The sequence below is a fragment of the Raphanus sativus genome, chromosome 3 (genome assembly GCF_000801105.2).
Source record: "Raphanus sativus cultivar WK10039 chromosome 3, ASM80110v3, whole genome shotgun sequence".
Lineage (NCBI taxonomy): Eukaryota > Viridiplantae > Streptophyta > Magnoliopsida > Brassicales > Brassicaceae > Raphanus > Raphanus sativus.
In genome coordinates, this window is record NC_079513.1 from 14,916,362 (window position 1) to 14,940,326 (window position 23,965).

At 35.1% G+C, this 23,965-nt stretch overlaps 1 protein-coding gene across 1 annotated transcript; it reads right to left on the reverse strand.

Annotated features, from left to right (window-relative positions):
* LOC130509597 (uncharacterized) lies at positions 1 to 4,552 on the reverse strand. The gene is made up of 5 exons (XM_057005751.1): positions 4,334 to 4,552; positions 1,033 to 4,177; positions 853 to 952; positions 361 to 750; positions 1 to 297 (listed from the first exon to the last, which is right to left on the reverse strand). The coding sequence occupies exons 2-5, from the start codon at positions 1,941 to 1,943 to the stop codon at positions 1 to 3; spliced, it is 1,698 nt and encodes a 565-aa protein (XP_056861731.1). The 5' UTR covers positions 1,944 to 4,177; positions 4,334 to 4,552.
* Between the last annotated feature and the right edge of the window lie 19,413 nt (positions 4,553 to 23,965).

Genomic DNA, 23,965 nt, shown 5'->3' on the forward strand with positions numbered 1-23,965 from the left:
CTACTCTGATTCCGACTCATCATCAGCAGATGAATCTGATTCTGGATCTTGGTGAAACTCTCCAATAACTGGTTCATCCTGTGCGTGAACGACGGCTTCCTCTGCGAAGTCGGTGAAATCTACTACAAGGCCAACTCCTGCTACATCTTCTGCTGCACTTAAGTTACTGGATGTGATTGGTTGTAGTGGGTCTTCCAGCTCAGAACTCCCCTGAACTCGGCCTCTCGGGTTGAGTCTGGTAACAGTAACCCATGGATCATCTCTGTTCCTTATCCGGGGGTACTTGATATAACAAACCTGTAACATTTTAAAATTTTTAGTACAAGTTTAAATTATTACACATGATGACCAATAACTTACCTGATCGGCCTGAGAAGCAAGAATGAAAGGATCATAATATTGCAGCTTTCGTCTCGAATTAACTGATGTAACACCAAATGCATCTGTTCTCAGACCTCGATCTGGAGTGATGTCGTGCCAATCACAATAGAAAACAGTACAGCGCAATCCAAGCAGGCCTAAATACTTGATTTCCAAAATCTCATGTATGTGTCCGTAGTATACATCATCTCCCGATGCAGAACAAACGCCAGCATCATAGGTCGTACGCGAACGTTTCGTCTTTTCAGTTGTGAATGCATATCCTCGAGTACAAAATCTCGGATATGACTTCACAACATAGTTTGGTCCAACCACCATCTCACGTATCCAATCGTCAAATGTTTCACCTCTGGCCAAACCAGCAGACACCTATTAATAGCACATATATATGAGTATAAATATGTGATAAATATTTTTTTAATTTCTATAAATATGTGATAAATGATTTTTTAATTTCTTTAAGGCACTCACATAAGTAAACATCCATCCAGCAAATTCTCTTTGCTTCATTTCTTCTAGTTCTGCCTCTGTAGCGTATCTATATTCGAACCGCTTTTCTGCCATGAAAATCCTGTGAAGACAAAAAATGTAATTAATTAAGATATAAATGTTAATTTGTTAAAATAAAATTTTGTAAGATAATAAACTTACCTCTCATATTGAAGAACATCTTCGCAGTTGGTGAGCAAATATGTTTGCAAATGACTGCGCTCCTGCTCAGTAAGTCGACGATCCTTTAATTTTCCGCTAAGTCGTCCAACATCTGTGAAAATGTCAGGAACCGTAACATTGTATGTTGCCCGTTCGCCTCTATCATCATGCCGTACAGGTCTTCTGTTTTTGGTCTGAACTTCTGCTGGAAAGTAGTACTCAGCAAAGTTTGAAATTTCTTCATTGATCATCTGTGCGACTATAGAACCTTCCACCCTACTTAGATTTTTCACCATCTTCTTCAAATGGAACATATACCGCTCATACAGATACATCCATCTATACTGCACATGACCACCAAGTTCCAATTCTCTTGCCAGGTGAATAACAAGATGCTCCATAACATCAAAAAATGAGGGAGGAAATATCTTCTCAAGGTTGCACTGAATCACGGCTATGTTAGTCTTCAGATTTTCAATACCTTCAAGAGTCACTGATCTGGCGCATAAATCACGGAAGAAAGCACTTATCCCTGCTATTGCTTCATGAACATTTCGTGGTAATAGTTCCTTGAAAGCAAACGGAAGTAAGCGCTGCATCAACACATGACAATCGTGACTTTTTAAACCAATAAACTTTCCTTCCTTTCTGTCGATACAGTTACGCAAATTAGATGCATAACCGTCTGGAAACTCCACATCGTTTGAAATCCAATCGAAGAACGCATTTTTTCCCTCTGCATCAAGTCGGTATATGGGAAAAGGAGCCCTACCATTCCCATCAACATGAAGTTCTGAACGATCACATATATCAACTAAATCCAGTCTTGACTTCAAATTATCCTTTGTTTTACCTTGAACGTTAAGGATCGTGTTCATGAGGTTGTCAAAAAAGTTCTTCTCAATATGCATGACATCTAAATTATGCCTTAGCAAATGATCCTCCCAGTATGGCAGATCCCAGAATATACTTTTTTGTGCCAGCTATGTAGGTTTCCAACAGCATCTACCGGAAAACGCGCATGTCCACCGACGTCTGGCGTCCTTTCTGCACCAAAATCTCTTAGTTGTGTCTTCAAACCTTTCCCACTAATTTCTGCAGGTGGACTGTCAAACACCCTCTTGTTCTTCGTAAACAAATTCCTACTCCTACGATAAGGATGATCAGGTGGTAGGAATCTCCTGTGGCAGTCAAACCAACACGTTTTCCTTCCGTGTTTTAGTTGGAAAGCATCAATAATTTTTGACAATATGGACATGATAGCCTTCCATGCGTTGTCCATCCAGATAACATACCATATGCTGGAAAATCACTTATTGTCCACATTAGTACTGCCCGCATTTAAAAGTTTTCTTTACACGAAATATCTTAGGATGCTCTGGTCCGGGAACGAGAATGGAGAGAAACAAAAACTCTCGTCGCAAGCACAAGTTTGGGGGTAAGTTGTATGGTTTAACAATGACTGGCCATAGAGACTATTGTCTTCCACACTTCCCATACGGGCTGAAACCATCAGTACATAATCCAAGGTAGACATTTCTTCTCTCATACGCAAAGTCGGGATACTTTGATTGGAAATGTTTCCACGCTTTTGCATCTGAAGGATGTCTAATCTCACCATCTGTTGAGTGCTCCGCATGCCATCTCATTCGTTGCGCTGTGCGTTCTGAAAGATACAACCTCTGCAACCTTTCCGTCAAAGGCAAATACCACATCCTTTTATATGGCACTGGAACTCTTCCACTCGTATCTTTATAACGAGGCTTCCCACAAAATTTGCATGTAGTCCGCTGATCATCCGCCCTCCAATAAATCATGCAGTTATCGCTGCATACATCTATTACCTGATAAGATAAACCAACCCCAGCTACGAGTTTTTGAACCTCGTAGTATGAACCTGGAGCTACATTATCCTCAGGTAGAATACCTTTAACAAAATTAGCTATCGCATCCACACAGTCTTCAGCCAAGTTATAATCTGTTTTAATGCCCATCAGTCTCATAGCAGATGATAAAGCTGAATGACCATCTCTGCAACCTTCGTACAATGGTTGCTTTCCAGCATCCAACATTTCATAAAATCTCCTAGCTTCTGCATTGGGTAAATCTTCCCCTCTAAAATGATCATTTATCACTGCTCAGTACCTACACCATAATCTACATCCGCCCTAATTGGTTCTTCTAATCTAACCGCCGGCTGAGGTTCGCTAGTACTACCAAGTTCATAATCAGTTTCCCCATGATGATACCAAATTTTGTAACTTCGTGTAAACCCACTCAATAATAGATGAGTCCAAACATCCCACTCTTTAATAACTTTTCTATTTTTACAATTAGAGTAAGGACATCTTAACTTACCTGTTTCTGCTTCCGGTTGTTGGCGAGCTACCCTCATGAACTCGATTATACCTTGATTGTATTCTTCCGTAAGCAATCTCGTGTCCGGATCCAAATGAGGACGATCCATCCAAGAACGAAAATAATTTGAAGAAGACATGTTTTTTGGAATCAAATTCGTGAGACTAGGAGAGAAGAAGAAAAGAAATGGAGTGAATGAAGAGGAAGAGGGGTGGCTGTATTTATAGATGAAATCCTCCCGGCATACTGAGGAAATTTCGAGGAAATTTCGAGGAAAACAGACATTTCCTCGAAATTTCCTCGAAATAGTTTAAATCCCCCAACGGCTCTCCCAACGGCTCTCTAACGGCTACAAGATGTCGTCGAAATATTAGAAATATCCGTCGGTTTTTTCCGACGACCCGTATTTCCTCAGTATTCCCTCGAAAAATACCGAGGAAGTTGGTCTTCCTCGAAATTTCCTCAAAATATAGTGAGGAAATTTCGAGGAAACCCCATTTCTTCGTTTCCTCGGTATTTCCTCGATATTTTGTCAGAAATTTCCGAAAAACTCATTTTCCCTCGGTATTTCCCTCAGAATCAGCGTATTTTCTTGTAGTGATTTCTATTTCCCACCGGAAATCAAAAACAAGAACATGAGTTCTAAAGCATCTCCTACTCTCTCTCTCTCTCAAGTCCGAAACAACCATCACACACTCATCTGTTCAGACTCCGTAAGACAGTAAGGCTTTACCTTTCTTCTTCCTCTACGCGCCATTTGTACACTATATATATTCCTCACGGTTCTCTGTGATTAATGAAGAAATTCAAACAAAAAAGCTGTTAGACTTCAGTCTTTTTTTGGGTGGTTCTGAAAATTAAGCAAACGAAACGTGGGATCACACATATGCAAAAGAACATATAAAAACATTCAGACAAAAAAACTTGGGAAAACAAACCGTACAAGGCAAGAATCGCAAACGAAAGTCTCTAACTTTCAATCCCAAAGAAACCTAAACAGCAAAAACACCATCTACCACCAGCTTCTTTTAGCGACAAAGGCGAACAGAGAGAGAGAGAGAGCGCCGTTAATCGCCTCGTCTCTCAGAAGCGTGTGCACGAGGTGAAGAAGACTATGAAGGAGAGAGGGAGACACTATCTACTACCTACCGGTCATGTAATTTTTGAGATTAATTTATTTAATTAAATTTTTTATTGCTCCAAGTAGCTGTTTGATAGATTTTTTCCCCTTTTTAAAAGTTGTTTGATAGATTTTTATTTTTTTGTCGCATGCCACAAAAACTTCTTACTTTCATACTAGGAGTGGACATTTCAGGTATTTATTCGGATTCGGTTCGGATCTATTCGAGTTTTAAATTTTTGGAGTCAAAGATTTCAGCTCCATTCGGGTATTTCTAAATTTTGGTTCGGATCTTTACGGGTTCGATTCGGGTTCGGATAACCCATTTAAATTATTTTTAAAATTCTAAAATTTAATATATACTTTAAATTTCTCAAAATCTATAAATAAAATAATATATTATAAATAAATTTGAATAACAAATGTCAAAATACCTAAACTTAACATATGAGTTTGGTTTGAACATTTTGATAGAGAATCAATAGATTGTTTAAGTATTTTGGTGTTTTGAGTATATTTTAGCTATTTTGGACATTTACTTTTTGACTATTTGTATATATATCTTCAAGTATTTTGAAAAATAAAAAGTATCTTATATATTTTGAATATTTTTAATATACATTAAATCTACAAATAATTAATATATTTAGGTATATATCTCTATTTCAGATATATTCGGGTACCCAAAATATTTTGGTTCTGGTCGGATTCGGTTTCGGTTTTATAAATACCATAATTTTAAACCCGTTCGGATATATTAATAAATTTCGGTTTGAATTCAGTACTACTTTTTCGAATCGGTTTCGGTTCAGTTTTTCGGATACGAGTTTTTTGCACAGCCCTAATTCATCTTCGGCAGCCAGAAAATTACATTGTAATAAAATTAAAGAATCTACTTCGTTTGATTTATGAACTGAAGAACCTTATTTGTTACACTTTACACATCATACCCTCCCCACATTTTTTTTGTCAAACACCCTTTCTACATAAGTTTAATAAATTTACACTACACAAAAATAAAAAGGAAAAATGATTATTAGCTATATGAAGTATTTGTCATCACATGGTTAACCATGCAAACTAAATAAATGTATATCCAGCTACATGAAGTATATATTATGCATGATAACATCCCTCAACTTTATGATGTTATATAGTTAACATCATGAATTTAATTTCATTCATCCAAAAATTAATGTATATATCATAGACCGCTTAAATATCTCATTTCATCGATTAAAATATAACGTATCGGACAGTAATTTACCTAAATTTTACTTTGACCCGTGATTTTATTGATTATATTATTCGATGTCAATTTATTAACTCTAACATTTTAGTTGTTTAATATAATAAGTTAAGTTAATGAAATTTTTTATAATTTTTTATAAATAAAAATTGCATTCGTTGAAACTCAATAAAACTTTCATATTAGATTTTATTCCTGATTATTTTTATTCTTAAAAGTATATAATTTATAATTATATACGCAATATTATATTTGGTTTAAGTTGACATTACATAAGTTCTAAGCAAATAAAATGTTAGTGGATAAACTGACAACAAATAATTTTATAATTAAAAATATCAAGAAGTATATATCACATAATTAATCAAACAAATTACAAAGTTTTTATTAAAAGTTTATAAAAAACAGATTAAAATAATAACTTTCAGATTAATATAAATATAAATAATATAATTATATAGTTTTAAAATACACTAATATAAAAATGTTAAAACACTAGTTATCAAAAATAGTTAAATTATGTTCGGTTTGGTCATACTTTAATTGATGAAACGAGATATTTAAACAGTCTCTTTTTTGGATGAATGGAATTAAACTCATGATGTTAACTATATAACTTCATAAAGTTGAGGGATGTTGTCATGCATAACATATACTTTGTGTAGTTGGGTATACATTTATTTAGTTTGCATGGTTAGCCATGTGATGGTCAATACTTGATGTAGCCAGCAATCATTTTTCCAAATAAAAAAGCCAATCTATCTTATTAAAACAGAAGTACACATATAAAATACTCTTAGTTTTCAGTGTTATTTACAATTGCATGCCACTGAAAATTAAATTGAATTTCCTATTTTAATGCTTGTCTTTTTCAGTTATGTTAATGTGTTTCTTTTTCTTTCCTATTTTAATGCTTGTCTTTTTCATTTAGATTAATGTGTTTTTTTCTTTCCTATTTTAATGTTTATCTTTTTAGTTAGATTAATGTATTTTGTTTTTTATTCTTCAACAATTAGTGATATTTTAAAGTTATCTTTTTTTATCAACTTAAAGTTGTCTAAACTACTTGAAAATATAAAAAATAGTCAAAAGTAAACATTTAAAGCTGATAAACAATAATCAAACACCAAAAATATTTAAAATATATATTTATTCTCCATCCAAATATTGAAGTTCAACCTGTTTTTTAATTTTTAATTTAGGTATTTTGGCTTACATTACTCAAATTTATATGTTTTAAGAAATTTAAAGTATATATAAATTTTGAAAATTTTAAAATAATTCAAACGGGTTATCCGTATCCGAACCCGCAAATATCTGAATCAAACCGAAACCAAAATTTATAAATATTGAATGTTGCTGAAATCTTTAAACTCGGGAATCTCAAACTCAAATAGATTTTAACCGAATCAGTAGGTATCCAAATACACATCTCTAACGTAGTCAATGTAAAACAATTAAGTATTACAAATACATTATTTAGTATAAATAAATAAAAATTAAAATAGAAAATTAATATCCGTGCGGTCGCACGGGTCAAGATCTAGTGATAGTTTATTAGACTAACAGCTTAAACATTTTAAGAAGGAAAACACACACCGAATAATGAGACATGAAATAAAAAAATTGAATACTAATTGACTACAAAAAAAAACTGAGTACTAATTGATAAAAAAGATAATATGTTTATAACAAACAATATCTTAGTAGCCCGTAACCTGAATAAGGTAAAACCCCTAGCAACTCGCCATCGTTTCCTTCTTCATTGTTGTACGGCGACTTCTAATCTCCATCATCTCTACCACTGAAATGCTCCGGATTATTTCTTCTTCGTGTTTAGTCTCTATTAATTCTTGAACCATGGTGTAGCCATGAATGCTTGCTTCGCTTTAAGAGTCGGAGTCAGTGTATCTACGAGTATAAATAGGTCAGTATTCTTTCTCTTACAATCATCTTATCAATATATTTTTTTTTTTTTGCTAAAGGATTTACCTTATCAATATGTTTAAACAGCAAAACTTCAGAATTCCAATACAATTCGATATATATTTCTTTCTAAGTATAATGCCTAAGCGGTTTGTTTTACTTGTTGATTTGAAGTCCGGACGTTGTTCTTCCACTTCCTCGCGGCTGCTCAGACGTTGTTCCGTTCTTGAACCTCATCAACTCCTAAATTTTAAACTCATAAATATCCAAACCTCTGTATTAAGATCCTTATTCAAAATCTTTTGAATGATAAATTGTGCACCCGTTTGTTGATTATGCTTTCTTTACAAATGTGTTGCAGTCAACATTCATGCCAGTCGACGTGAATGTCAACACTCTTGCTCCACCGGCATGAAGATGGACAAAGGGTGTTGTTACGTCTTTTGCTCCAGGTGGACCAAGGAGCTTCAACAGATTGTCTCAGCCTTTACTTGCTGACCTGCAACAACGCTAATGTTGTTGGGTCCTCAAATATGTAGGACCCATAAACAAAGTGTTTTTTTTAGAGCACCTCCATTGGTGAACTTTCCATTTTCGTTTTCCAATGTAATTTTTATAATTTTTTATTTTTTTCGTTTGATTTAAAAAATAATAATAATAATGAATGGACCAGTCGCGGGCCACCACGTGTCGTGGGATCCGCAGAATAGTGGTTGAACCGCCCCTTAGCAGTGACCTTTTCCGACCCAGGTTCACCTCCATCTCATTATTATATATTTTTTTTTTTTTTGAAAATCGTGTGAACCACCCCCCCCCCCTTAAAAACTTTTAATGCAGATGCTCTTAGCTTTAGATACCTTTTAAATTAGTTAATTCGGTTAATTCTATTTTTGTTTTCATGTAATGAATGATTTAGTATTTTTAAATTATAGATTATGAAAGTTACTCGCAGTAATGTGTATAAGGCAAAGATTTATTGACTAAAATGGTATCTTTAGAGAAAATTAGATTTGATTATTTGGAAGCATAAATTGTTAAGTTAATGGTAGAGAGAATCTTGTGCTGTAGGGGCTAAATCTTCATAAAGTTATTAAGTCTCTACATTGTTTTCTGTCTATGGAGCATCATCTCTCTGGCCTTCCTGCAACTGAAGGTATTAACTTCAATCTTTTTCAAGTTTGTGTTGTGTTTTGCGTTTCAATTCTTGCTGGTGAGTTATGAATATATTGTTTTTATATAAGATCATAAGATAATTAATTACAGAAAAATTTAATGTTCAAATCTTCATCTGCAGTGTAAATATGCTTCCACATATAAGTGGTAATTGTGATTTCCAACGATGTGATGTTTCATTTTTCTGATTTTTGATTCACTTTGGTCTTTCTTTTTATTGTTTTATTTTATTTTCAAGGCAACTCTCTTTTTTTTGTCACAGTCTTTCTGCTTAGTTTTGTATAATATAACCATCTGCCACTCCTTTAATATTTGGCTGATGTATGTTTGATGCATATTTCATGCCGCTTCCTTCCATAGTATGAAATCATTTAAGACACTTGGTTTGATCAGACTGGCAATGATGATGATGATATGCCTGGAATGAACTCAGTCTCTGCTAAGGTGGACGTTGGCGGTAGTACTCTTGAGGGAGCATGGGAACATGAGCAGATCTAAGTGATCTCGACACTAAAAATCCTCCGGCTCGAGCATCTTTGAAGACGGCAGAGAAAGCACGCATGGCACAAGTGAATCTAACGAGAGCTATGAACGCAGTATTTCCTATTTGAATAATGCTAACACATCAATGCTGCTTAACGAGTTTTTTTTTTCTTTCGTTCCATCCCTTTGGGTTTGCTATGTTTTGTTCCGACGACGTTTAAAAAGATTTCTTAGATAATTGATGTAGCTATCACATGTTGTATAATCATTACAGTTCAATTAAAAATAAAAACATGCGCCAAATATAGTCGGGATAATTTGTTTGCCGGGCGTTGTTGTTACTATAATCATTACTATGTATTTTACAATAACAAATATTTCGTGTCGAACACAAAAATACGAGAAACTAACAAAATACTATAAAATGGAATGTCACATAATTTTAAATGATTATTAAAAAATAATTGAGAAAAATATAATAGAATAGAACTAAAACAATTTAATATAAAAATAAGTGAAAATTTTATTTATATAATAACACATTAAAGAAATCATATGCAATTAAATGTAATAACTTCATGAATTTCAAAGAGAGTTTGAATATAGCTAATTTAATACTGATATGAAAATAAAATCTATGTAATTATAAATTTAAGTTGAAATGTAATAAATAGGATAAGATATATGAGTATAAATGAAAGTAAATAATATAAAATAAACCAATCAAAATATCTATATTACCAAAATAAAGAAGAACACATTTCTATTGAAATCACCAACCATCGAAGTATAAGATTTAGTTAATTGCAAAAAAATAGTGAAAATCATAATAAACCCCCATAAAATAAAGTAACCACAGAAATAATTATTCAAACCACATATATAACCAAACTTCTCAAATAAGAACAACTATTAAACCAATTATACATATTTAACCAACGTATTTTTATTTGCTTTTTATTTTAATTGTAACATAGATAATTTAAAATATCCCAAAACCATTTAGTCGAGATGAATGACTGTAAAATTCAGTGTATGAGATTAAGTAAGAAATTTTTTACTTAATCTATATGAGAATTAATATTAGAAAAAACAAACAATTTTGACTTTGAAACAAAACCGCAACAAGACTGAAACATCTTCACATATTGGCAAACAACAATTGTGGTAAAAATAACTATCTATGTGCCATAATTTTGCTATGCACATGAGAATAACAAGGACTTTTCAAAAGTCCTAAGCCAAAGTAGTATAAGAGAGTGTCAATCCAATCCTAAGTCAACTTGAAGCAATGAGAATGCAAATCAATACTTAATCTAAGTGCAGTCAGTTTATGAAATGATTTCAAACAAGAACAATGCTAACAAAAACAAGTAAATAAAGCTTTCAAACAATAGGAGGCAAAAGGACTCATGGGACTACGCATTTGATTTCAGGTGATGAAGATCCAATCTAAGGTGTCAAACAATCAATCAAAAGATTTCTTAAGTCTAGAACACTCAACTAAGCAAGTATTTCTCAAGAAAAATGCTCATTTGCCATTAATCATCAAACATCAATTTCCATTGGTTTGATTCAATCAAGCAATCATTAAATGCATGTATACTAACTATCTAAGTACCCTAGCATCAATTCTCATTGGCTAAGAAGGCAAAGAGCAAAGTCTACTTCATTCAGACATTTCATCATACACCTTTCGGGTGAGAAATGTCTAATGATCAAGATTAGAGAGGTCAGCACTAATCTAACACTAAGAACAGTAGATAAGCAAGGAAAACAAGAAATCTAACACTAAACGCCCTAGATCTTCACTTAATCACCCTAATCACCCTACCCCATGAATCCAAAAAGAGTCTACTCCCTAATCATCATGTTTAATCTTAAACCCATGATAAATTCAAGACTAATCATGATAAGAAGATTAAATAAACTCAGATTTACTTAAGAAAGAAAGATTAAAATGATAAAGGTTCAAGCTTTCCCAAAGTTTCAATATATTTTGAGAAATAACAAGATACGTCTCAACTTTTAGGTCTAAAATGTATTTATAGGACTTCTAAAACGAGTGGGCCCATTCAACAAGTCTGAAAACCCCATAAAATAATTAAAACTCGACCAAGCAGAGTGTGGGAGCGGGTTCTCAAAGTCGTTCCAGCAACCCACTCCAAGGTTTGCGTGCTCTAGAGCGGGTAAGCTTCCCCGCTCCATTAGGCCGCTCTGATGCTTGGTCTTTGATGTGGCTGTGCTCAAGTTGTAGAGTGGCTTAGGCTTCCTGCGCCGAACACCCGCTCTGAAGCTCGCTGGGTTTGGAGTGGCTTGATGAGGTCGCTACCAAGACCCGCTCTATCACTTCATCACTTGTGCTCCGTGGTCGAGATCTGATGGGGAATGGGAGTGGCTTGATGAGGTCACTGCCAAGACCCGCTTCTGAACCACGCTCCACATACAGCTACAACTTCAACCCGCTCTGCTACAGCCGCTCCAGCACTTGACAAGATGTGGTCAATGACGATGGGTTGTGTTCTGTTCCCAGAGGCTTCATAATTCCGCAACCAAACCTCGCTCCCAAGATCGCTCCATGTTGCCCTGGGCATATTAACCGAAATCCAAAAACCAAACCGAAACCGAACCAAAAAAACCGAGACCGAAACCGGACCGGAAACTACAAAAACCCGAACGGTTCCTATATTTCTGAATCTGAAAACCCAAAACCGAACCGGGTTCGAACCAAAAACCGAACGGGTACCCGAATATTTTGAATATATTAAAAATATTAGTTATTTTAATTTTAATATATATAAAATATAATTTATAAATAAAAAATTCCAAAACACGAATTTTCGGTTTTCCGGGTTTAGCTCGGTTTTTTGGGATTTTTTTGGTTTTTTGGCTTTAAAACCCGAACCAAACCCGATTTATTTATAATTCGGTTCCACTTTGGGTTTTATAAAAAAATAGAAACCCGACCCGAACCCGACATTACCCGAACCGAACTGATCCGAAAAATATCTGGTTCCTAAACGGTTCATAAATATCCCAACCCGTATAACCCGAAAACCGAATAAACCGAACCGACCCGAACCGAAAACCCGAATGCGCAGCCCTAGCTCCATGTACAGTGGGTGATGTAACTCGCTCCAGTACTTGTAACTTCATGAGGTTCAGATTGCCGTGTCGTGTGTACAGTGAGTTTGGTAACCCACTCTGTGTACTCGCTCTCGGATTCGACCCAACCACAGTGGGTGTGTGAGGTCACTGCAATGACCCACTCCAAAACTTCACCTCATATCAAATCGACCAAAGACCATTCTTGACCCCTTTTGCTTCAAAATAGCTTCAAACACCTCCAAGAACTCCATGAGGATGCTCCAACACCTAATAAAGACTTATGTATGCAAATGAAACCTACTAGTGTTTAAATGCTACTCTAAATTATCAATATAAACACTAAATGATAGTTAAAATCATGCAAATTCATAAGATATCAGAGAACATGAGAAATACATGAAATTTATGAATCGCCATGAACAACAAACCGACATGTTTGGAGCTGACAAATGCTGAGATAGATCAAATGTTCCTTATTCGACGTCTCTATATTGAAAAGGAAGTATTATGGAACTAATATGATCTTTACTTAATATGATCTACTTAATATGATCTTTACAATTCCACCAAGAAAGTGTAATCTCAATAATCTCAAAAATTGATATAGTTATTGTTATTACTATAAACAAATAGAGAAGTTCTTGGTGTTAGTTTTACGGTGACTAACAAGTGCCTACCCTCATCGACCACTATTCAGTTTTCGCACTTTCCGGTTTCAATATTTTTTTTTTTTACTTTGATTAGTTTTGCATTACTACCTTCTTCTCATTCTATATAAAATTTTATTTTCAATAAGAAATACAACTTCAAATAATCACCACTTGCACTCCAATAGCATGTCGAAAGACTATGATTTCAACATAAAAAGTAAATACTCTTATAACATACACAAAAATACCCACAACCCAAATATTACAAACAAAAAATAACACACTAAATATGGAATCAAATTTTTATAAAAGGAAACAACATGAAGATCATTTGAAGCCCTCACAGCATAACAATGCCACAACTCTTAAAGAGACAACTATTGCAAACAAGTATAATATATCTTATCACATATAATTTCTCTTCGCCTAAAATTTTTTAAAAGACAAAAATCATTCTTATACATATCTCTTGCAAATGAAACCAAAAACACAAACCACAAAATCATAAAAAATAGTAACCTATATCACAAGTAAAGTATATCCCGCTCGTAGGGCGGGCCGACCCTAATTTATATAACTATAGTTACTTAAAAAGTGATTCTATATTTTCACAATAAAATCTACTCCCTCCATTCGGTGAATATACATGTTTTGGAAATTTCTTTTGTATAGTTTCTATAAATCATTTTTAGTTAATAATACAAGATAATTAAACAATAAAAATAATTAAATTTATTTAAGTCGATACATCACATTCCGTACTAAGCGCGGACCTACCCTAAGATAACATAAATAACTTTTATTTTAACCACTTCCTACTGAATCGGTCATTTGATCAAGTCACAGAAAATTTTGACAGTAAAAAATAGAAATTAATGTACGTATCCTCCTTTATGTTGAAGACTCGATTTCCACCTTCAATATTCCCACTTCTTGCTCATTTCAGATTGCTATTTATAGACCTCAAAACATACTACTTTTTCCCAACATTAAGTTGTTTCACATTTCTCAACAGAAAATATTTTATTCTGAGGCTAATTATCACGAACGCTACTAATTAATCTCTAAAATGAAGTTAATTCCATTGATTGGCATCGTCTTTGTCATGATGTTAACATCATTCCCGGCTACCATCAAGGGTGCTGGTTGCACTGAAGCTATTCACACCTGCCTGCGCCTAGAGCCTAAAAATAACCAGTGGAAGACAATATGTTGTCCAATTTTTAAGGGGCCTATACCACCAGAGTATTTAGCGTGTTTATGTAGTGTAAGGAAAAATCCAATAGACAATACTCTTATGAACCGAGTTTTAAGAGCTTGTGAATTAGGAAATAAAGACATCAAGTGTTAACGATTCGAGCATAAAATAGTCAAACCATGAATGATCGTCAAACCAAACTTGAGATAATAAGGTGTAGTAATTATCTGGGTATTTTAATTTCTTTTAATCATTTTATTTAAGTTCGTGTTTAATAAGAAGATAAAATTTATATATTTTTATGTTCATGCTCTTATGAATTACGATGCTGTTGTGAAACTGTGTTTTATTATTGAATCAAAGTGTTCCTTATATAAGAAATACATGGTGATATGGGCCTAAATACAATGGGCCATAAACGGGACAAGATTACAAGTAAATATCTAATGGGCTGGACATCCATAAACATAATATTCATAACACTCCCCCTTGGATGCCAGAACCATATAGAGCTTGTAGTGTGCTTAATGTTGCCTCATTAAAACCTTACTCGGAAAACCCAGTGGGACAAAACCGAAGTGAAGAAAAAAGAGTACAACACACACTACTCCCCCTGTTCTGGACCTCCGTTCTTTAAGTCTAGTGCATGGACACTTTGATGGTTTAGCTTCATGGGGGCCAAGTCTTGAACTGGTCCTTCTGTTGCCACGTCCCAAACGGATAGGTAGACTTCATAGATGTGTAGTTGGTGTAGACATGGTGAAGAAGTCGGCTAACATTTCTCATGACTAAACTTGTAGTACTTTGTGCTTCTTCATCATTCTCCAAATGTGTATAACCTGTTTGAGACCTTGTATAAACCTGTAACATTTATTAAAACCAAACAATCTCTTTTCTTTTGGGTTTGGTTAGTATAAATCAATCTCAAACTTTTAGTTCCTTAGAAGGTAACTTAGGATATATTGATCATGTCCCATTGTCTCATGTTCGGACATGCCAAATTTATCTAAGTAAAGTGCCAATAACACTTATGACAGGGGACGTGTATGGCTTTAATATCAATGTCTTATGGTCTGAACATATCCATAAAACTTATCCGACCTAGTATGGCTTGTCATATCAAGGCGCCAATCATATCAATACATTTCTTTTGGTCGGATGTGCATAAGTCTTAAAAGTACTTATGTAAAGTCTTTCCTGGACCAAGGACACATGCCTTGTCCATAGCCATACTACGATTTGAATATAGTGGTCACTGGAACCGGTTTAGTCGGAACAGGATCGAGGAGACCGAGCCGGAACGGGGCCGGAACAAGACCGAGATGATTACATGGTCCATCTTTCTTAGATAAATTTCGACCATGAATGCCTTAGTATATCCATGATCTACTCGGATCATGCTATGTCCATTGTGTGTGTCCCGTTCATAGCTTTTGACCAAACTCTTCATGAACCTTCTTTATTATATGTCCATAACTTGTTCATGAATGGCTATCATGCTACAATTTGATGTTCATCAAAACTAAGCCACTTTTGGATCAATATGATGTTCCCCTTACTATGGACGTTTCAGGTCGGACAAGACCGAAGGGAACGGATCGGAACGGGCTGGACTAGAACCAAGATGATTAAGGTCGAACTAGGTTGGACGTGATCCTAGTTGATATGGGTCTTTGGTCGTGAATCTGATGGATTCATCCTCTTATTCTCTTTTGACCATATCACATTCTATTCTTGGTACTTTGGATCATAGTTCTCAATACATATTCATGGCTATCATCTCCACTATAGATCATTGTATTCTTATCATAGTCTGTCCAAGAATCAATCAATCTAATCATCCTTTCTTTAAGTATGAACATAAGGAATTTCCTTCATAATATATGCATGGAGTGTTCAGGGACGTTCTTATAGAACTCTTTTCACTAAGTATTACTTAGTCTTATCCTTTACATGCATTATATGCCTTATATGCAGCTGCCTTTCGTTTCAGTCCATGAATAGCTTAGGAACAAAACTATTCTATGAGAATTTCTTTTCTCATCTTTCTGATACTCTTATCATTTCTTTATCCAGTGATCAATCATGCTGCTTACTACATTTCTCTTTTCTTATATCCAGACCTTTATCACTTTCGGATTTGTAGTAGCATCCACCACATAGGAGTATATCTCCTTATAATCTGTTCCTTGGTCTTTGTGAGTATCCTTGTGTAATCAAGACATTCCTTGAATGCTTTAATTAGGAATATGAACACCTTAGTCCATGTCTCACGATTTCTTTTCCTTTCCCACACATGACCCATTTTTCACTGGTTTTATCTTATCAGATGGTGTTTCTATATATGGCCAATACACCCATCTCTTTTATAGATTCTTTGAATCTTTCTTAAACCCCCACAGTTTCTTTTAGTCTATGAATGCATTCTTGTATTCTCGTGGGTTCTGATCCTCGCTTATATCTTTTAAACTCAAGTGTTATTTTCTTATGAATCTTTATCTTTTGTGTATGTATGTGTCGACACTTCTTTTATAGTGTTCCATTGTGTTCCAGACATGAACTAATCGATTAGAGATTTCATTCTTACTAAGAACCTTTATTACCTTGCAGTTTGGCGTCCCAAACTACATGGTCTGGTATCTTAGATGTTCAGCTGCGCAGCCTTATCTAAATGTCTAGTCTGGTTTCCCTTATGACCTCGGATATGTCATTTATTTGCACCTTTCTTTTTATTTCCGAGGTTCCTTATCTTATGGAACATATTGGTCTATCTTTAGACTCTATAGCAACTTGATTATGTCTCTTCTAGGACATTAATTTCGTGGTGCTTAAGCTGGTATGACTTAGTCATTCTTTTTCTTTTTTTTCGGGTCTAATCTGTCTGGCATTCTTTTAGCTAGCTTTGTATGATCTTTCTTTGGACGTCTTAAATCATATTCTCTGGTCTGAGGATCTTGCCAAGACAAGGATGGTTAATACAATTCCATTTCTCTTTATACTTGTACCAGCTTATTTCTTTCTCCCCCTGATGTTGGATAGTCGGATTCATCATGTAAACCGTAAACCTGGCCTTAATCTGATCACCCATATTTTGGCTCAAGGTCTCTTATAAAATCGTGGGAGGAAGACATTCTCATATCCAACATATATTCCCAATCTTATTTCATCTTCTTATGAGGTTCCATCCTAGACGGCACATATTATTGTGGTGGTCTAATACATAATCTCTTAGGATGGTCTATGTCTGGATCATGACCCTTTATAATTATTAGATGGAAATATCTATGCTCACTTTATATGGCCTGATGCATCTTATCTTTCATACATGTAAATCCATAATGTCTCCAAGCTTATAGACTTTGAAAGTCTGAACCTTATAGGTTATGGTATGTTCGACCAAGCTCTTATATCTTATGGCCTGTTTGGCCAGGCTATCACATTCTGTTTGGCTATCATGTTCATGTTTTTATAGTATGGTCATGGACCACACGGGGTGTGTATTCTCCCCCTCATGAACATGCTATAAATTTGTTTGTGTAAGGACACTAAACCATTATGCCATTTCGTGATGCTTGGGACAATTGAGCCTCGTGAGTTTCCCTTGTGTACATGTTTCACAACGTGAGATTTCTATGGGATAACTCTTTGTGCCTTTGTAATATTAAACTTTGCATCAAGTTTGGACTAGGATGGTTAATCCGGTCATGCCATAAAGTGATTAATTTCGTGGGTCAACCAATCTGGTTACCTAGGCCCTGAACCTTTATCATACTGATCCTTGGCATAGTCTAGATCAATAGAGAATGCAGGTATAGTCTCGACCATTTTCTATGGTCTTGGGCAATTTTCTGTTCTCATATATCTGAAGGAACTTTTGTTTCATTTGCCCATTGGTTCAATGTGGAAAACATTCATTTTTAAATCTTTATAACTCAATGGGTCTTTTATTGGGTGTATATAATGCCTTGGCCGAGTGACTATACAACTCATATATACTCTTATCCATATCATAGAGTTTTGATGTCGAGATTTTTTTCAAGGCATCTGAAGTCTCATAATCCATCTGATCATTTTCTTTTTCATGAGTTTCATACTCTATTTGATCAGTATGGTCATGATCCATATCATCTTCACCATCTCGGTAAGCCATGTTGGCTTCCGGATTTTTCTTCAAACTCTCTATGTAAAGCTCATACAAGTGCTTTGGAGTTTGGCAATTATTTGCCCAGTGATTACCCATACCACATTTGTGACACAAATAAGATTTTATTTAAGGTTTAAAAGACACACTTCGACCTCGACCTCGACCTCGACCACAGCTAAAGCCGGGTGTGGTACTGCGGCCTCGTCCTCGCCCATGTGTCTTAAATGTGTCACGACCTCGTCCATAACCTTTCCCATGGCTAGGGCCGGAATGGTTGTTGTGCTGGACGAGATTACTTTCTTTCTTAGGCTCCAAAGTCAGCCTAGAAATGTCGGGTAATGATTTTGTACCTGGAGGTCTCATCTCACTGTTTCTCATTAATAACTCATTATTGGTCTCAGCCAATAGTAAACAGGAGATCAAATCAGTATATGTGGTGAAACCTCTTTCTCTATACTGCTGTTGCAGTAACACATTAGAGAAAGTTTTGTTCAGTTACTTCTTCACCACATTGTTTCAACATTGAAACTATCTTAAACAGAACCAAGTTGTATTCATCCACAGACTTATAGTATTGAAATTTCAGGTTCTTCCACTCAAATTTTATCCTTTGGTAATAGCACCGTTTTATGGTGATCATATCTCCGCTGTAAGGCGGTCCAAAGTTCTAGTGGATTTTCTTTACTGGGATACTGATTTCTTTAGACTCTCATTTAGATGGTGGCTAATAACTAATATTGCCATGTATCAATCTTTCCCGTTTGGCAATATCACCTTCTGTGATTCATTCACCAAGTCCTTTTGACTTTAGGATAACCTCGGTATCCAGTGCCCATTTTAAATAATTATCTCTTTAGAGATTTAGGACAGCATAATCCAAGTTGATTTTCGACATCTCATATTGTATATCACTCAATCTTTATAAGAAAATCAATCATATAAATCGTGTGATCAAACAAACAATCGAGTTAATGCTTTCCTAATAAACAAGTCACACGGCTTAGATATATGTCTAAAATATAAAGTTTTTCCTTTTATAGAACGTTTCTGAAAATATAAATTTTCTGAAAATAAAAAGTTTCCCTTTATAGTAAGTTTCTAAAAATAGAAAGTTTCCTTTTATAGTAAGTTTTAAAAATAGAAAGTTTCCTTTTATAGTAAGTTTCTAAAAATAGAAAGTTTCATTTTCTAGAAATATTCTGAAAATATAAAGTTTCTTTTTATAGTAAGTTTCTAGGGTTTATAAGAAATCGATCATAATTATGTTTTAGGAGATGATCAACTTCACAGTTTAAAATCGATTTGATCATTCAGATCAATAATGTTTTCGAGATTCAGCAAGCCATTGAGGCTGTGATTTTAATTGATTAACAATCTCATATCGAACTTTAGGTTTAAGAGCTCCGATTTACTCATGGATGTGTTTGGACTTATTAATTTAGGTTGTTAGAGATTTTGCAAGATTTTAATTGTCATAACCTTTAACATCAAACCAAATTCGATTGTTTGTGTTCTCTTTTAGAGTTTCAGACAGTTTACCTTTGTTTAGAGAAGATCTGAAAACGGACCACCAAGAAAAAGAGAGATCGTAGATGGATTAGGGTTTTGACGGCGCAGCTTAGAACAGGAGGTGAGCGCGCGTCTGAAATCGGATTGATGTGACGTTTGCGGCACTGGATTCTTCTCGTCGAGAGCTTCAAATTGATAGGTTGATCGTCATCTGAGTTCTTACGGTTAGAGAGATATGACAGTTTGAAGTTGCACCCGAAATTAAGGTTTTAGGTCACTTGACGGCGCGTCTTAGAATAGAAAGTGAGGGCGTGTCCGACGTCAGATGGAGTCGAGGCCGACGGCGTTGGATTCGTCTCGTCAAGAGCTTCAATTTAGTATGTGGCTCGTCGTCTAGATCCTTACGGTTGGAGAGAACGAGCTGTTTGAAGTGGCGCCGTCAATTAGGGTTTTTGAGGTAGCTCAGGATTTCAGAGTCTCGTGCTGATAACGTGTTGTGAAACTGTGTTTTATTATTGAATCAAAGTGTTCCTTATATAGGAAATACATGGTGACATGGGCCTAAATACAATGGGCCATAAACGGACCAAGATTACAAGTAAATATCTAATGGGCTTGACATCCATAAACATAATATTCATAACAGATGCCATGTTCTTTTTTTTTGTTTCTATGTATCTATTTTATGTAGAAGTAAAAAATCAAAAAAAGTTATAGTCTACTCTAAAAAACTTAGAAATTAATTATTTTTTCAATAAATTTTATTTTGAAAATAAGATAAAGAAAAATAAATATAAGTTTAAAAAAATTGAAACAAAGAGAGGGATCAGATGATAAGAAAATTGGAGATAACCAAGATTTGTAATAAGAATTTTCATTCTATTTACTTAGGCTCTTCTTCCTCTTGATTATCAACTTTCATGTTCCAGAACTTTGAAAACAGACCTCAACAAGTTCATACAAACAGGTATATCGTCTACACTTATAGTATCCCTCTAATTCTCTAATTTAATGTAACTAGTTTTTGAGTGTTCAAAAAAATCTAATTAGTTTTTGATATTTTCATTTCATCTAGACGCTGTTCACCAAACTTTTACAATCACAAAATGAACGATATATACAAATTATTTTTATAATATGATCCGCACAAAACAGAGTCTGCGACGGAGCCACTACACTGAAAGGAAAGCGACTGATATTATGATCTAGAACCTAAGCCTCACCAATCTCTGTGAGACTAACTCACATTCATGGACCGCGAAGTATTACGGGACATAACCGTGTTTCCTCATCTCATCATCCAAGATCTTAATCTCATCAAACTCAGAAAGGTTAGATTTCTTTACATCAAAGTCTGGAACTGAGAAGAAGTTATGATATAACAAAATCAGCTGACCAGAAAAACAAGCTGATCTGATAGGAAGAAAAAATGACTAGCCTTGCTTGTTGCAAAGCTGAAAAGTCCAGTAAATTTTGAACAGAACGATTCGATCAAACCTTAATTAATAAATGTCGTCTATTTTACGGGAAAATAATGATTTCCAAATCCAAAATTCTCAGGCATGAGATTTTTATAAGATGATACTGGTTGGTTTGAGAAAGAACTCCAATGGAGTAAAAGAAGAGATTGTGTTTGGCGATTTGTGAGAGACAAAGATTGGAGTTTGTTTAGGTGTGAGGTTTAAAGTGTATAAGAGATTAAGAACCAGAGATTATAAGCTTTAGTAACCAAGTATGAGAGATTAAAGAGACTAAGTATGAGATTAGAGAGTTTCTGTATCAAAGAACTTTCCTTACTATGAAGGAGGAGGGGAAACCCTACTCTCTCTTTTTTTTAACCATTACAATGCGCAAATGACAAGCTTATATAGCTGTTTACATCTTGAAAATGATTAGCTAAAACCCTAATCCTATTGATAAGAAAATGGACAGTGGAGATCAAGAGTGTTTAAAATAAATGGTGGAGATGGGTCTTGTAGCTGGCGAATTCAAAACTTGTGGCTGAGCTTGCTTCTTTTGAATCAAGGCTGGCGCCTCAGCATAGTGCTTTATGCTTCTTCCCCTTATCTTGTCCAGATTCCTAAAGCACTATGCTCTTTAGCTTCTTCCTTTTGACCAGTCTTTGGACAGCTTGCACACAGCATCTTTCTTCTTCCCTTTGGGATATTCCCTTGCTTGTCACACTGCTCCAACGGTCATATATTCAAACTTCAGCGCCCTGACTTTGCACTTCTCATCTTTTACTTGATGATTAAGTGCCCACACTTTGCATTTTACTTGCTGATCAAGTCTTGCGCCCACACATTGCACAATTTGATATTGCACAACTCCTTATCATGATAATGTTTGTGCCCATACTTTGCACATAACATTATCATGATACTTCTTTAAAACCCAGCTACGCCCTGACTTTGCACATTCTGATAATGTGCCCTCATTTTGCACAGACTTTGCATAGACCTCAAATGCCTTCAACATCTTGAGTCTTGCTTCAGATAATGTGCCCACACTTTGCACATTCTGATAATGTACAAAGTGTTGTGCCCAGACTTTGCACATGTTCCCATCTCCATCTCTATCTCTTTAAACCACTCCACCTGATCTCTATAAGTCTTTCCTAGACTTCACTTCCACTGATAAATGCTTTAGACTTCTTCTAAAGCTCAACTGAACTCTTCCGGAGATAACCTGAAGCTTGCCCTATTTATGCACAAGCTTCTTTTCTTCTCTTCAGTTCAACACTCCCCCTCAAGCTTAACTCTAAGATCCTGAGTTAAGCTTGGAACCCTAAAGAGCTTCCTCATTAAAAACCTCACCAAGGAAAACCCAGTGGGACAAAACCTTGATGAGGGAAAAAGAGTAAAGTCTCCAAGGCCCGGGGATTGGCCAGTGATTCTTTGTACCTTACCATCAATGTAAGGGATCCAAAGAATCACTTGGATCATGGCCTCATGTGATGGACAAGGTTCGTTCATCACTCTCCTTGCTCCACCACCAACACTTCTTGTATCTCATCTTTGGACAGACCTTGTTGCTCCCCCTTTCTCACAACCTTCTTGTTGTGATCAAGTGCTTGCTTCTTCTGATCTTCCTTGATAGATACATACCGAGCCTTGGTTGCTTCTTCTCCTTGAGTCACCACCATGTTACTGAAACCATATGAGAATGCTTCAGGTGTTGTACCAAGCACCTCACTCTAGAAGCCGCCTTGGAGATTGCTTCACCCATTCTTCATCTTGCTTCATAACTGATCTGCTCTTCTTCTTGAATAACCACCAAGTACTCTCCTTGATCAGATCATGTCTCAACAAGGCAGGCAATTTGACAACCACCTTATGTGCATGGACAAATACAGTCCCACAACAAACCTACAAATAATGTAAATTTCAAAAGATTCACAAAACAATAGACCAAAAAGGTACAAAGGAATCATTGCATCTCACACCTTAATGCATTCCAAAAACAGACCCATAGTCTCACCCTCTCTTTTGGTCGATTTGCATCCATCTCCACAGAATCATGCAGTGCGTGTTAAGGTGATTAGTGGAGGACAATGTCAGAATCAAGAAGTCACAAATCAGAGATTGTTTTCTGTGGTGAGAAAGTAAGTTGTTACACATGTAAGGAAAAAAAGTATGATGTTCTGACTATATATTACGTGTACTAATATTTTTTTCAGGGAGTAACAATTCACGATACTATTCATGATGGTTTTGCTGTCATATAAAACCATCATGAATGAAGTTGAATGTTCGAGACTACTTAATTAAAACTAGATTCTGACATATCATTTAAAGGGTGACTATTTTTTTGTTTTCATTTTTTTTTAAAATTAATTTTCATATTTTTGTTTTTCTTTATAATCATATTTATGTTTTTATTTGTAATCATATTTGTGTATAAATCTTAATCAAAATCTATTTTATAAAATAAAAGCAATTTAAAAGTTGATCTCTCATATTCTATATTCCTTATAATCATATATCCGTTTTTTGTTATTATATTTGTCTATTAT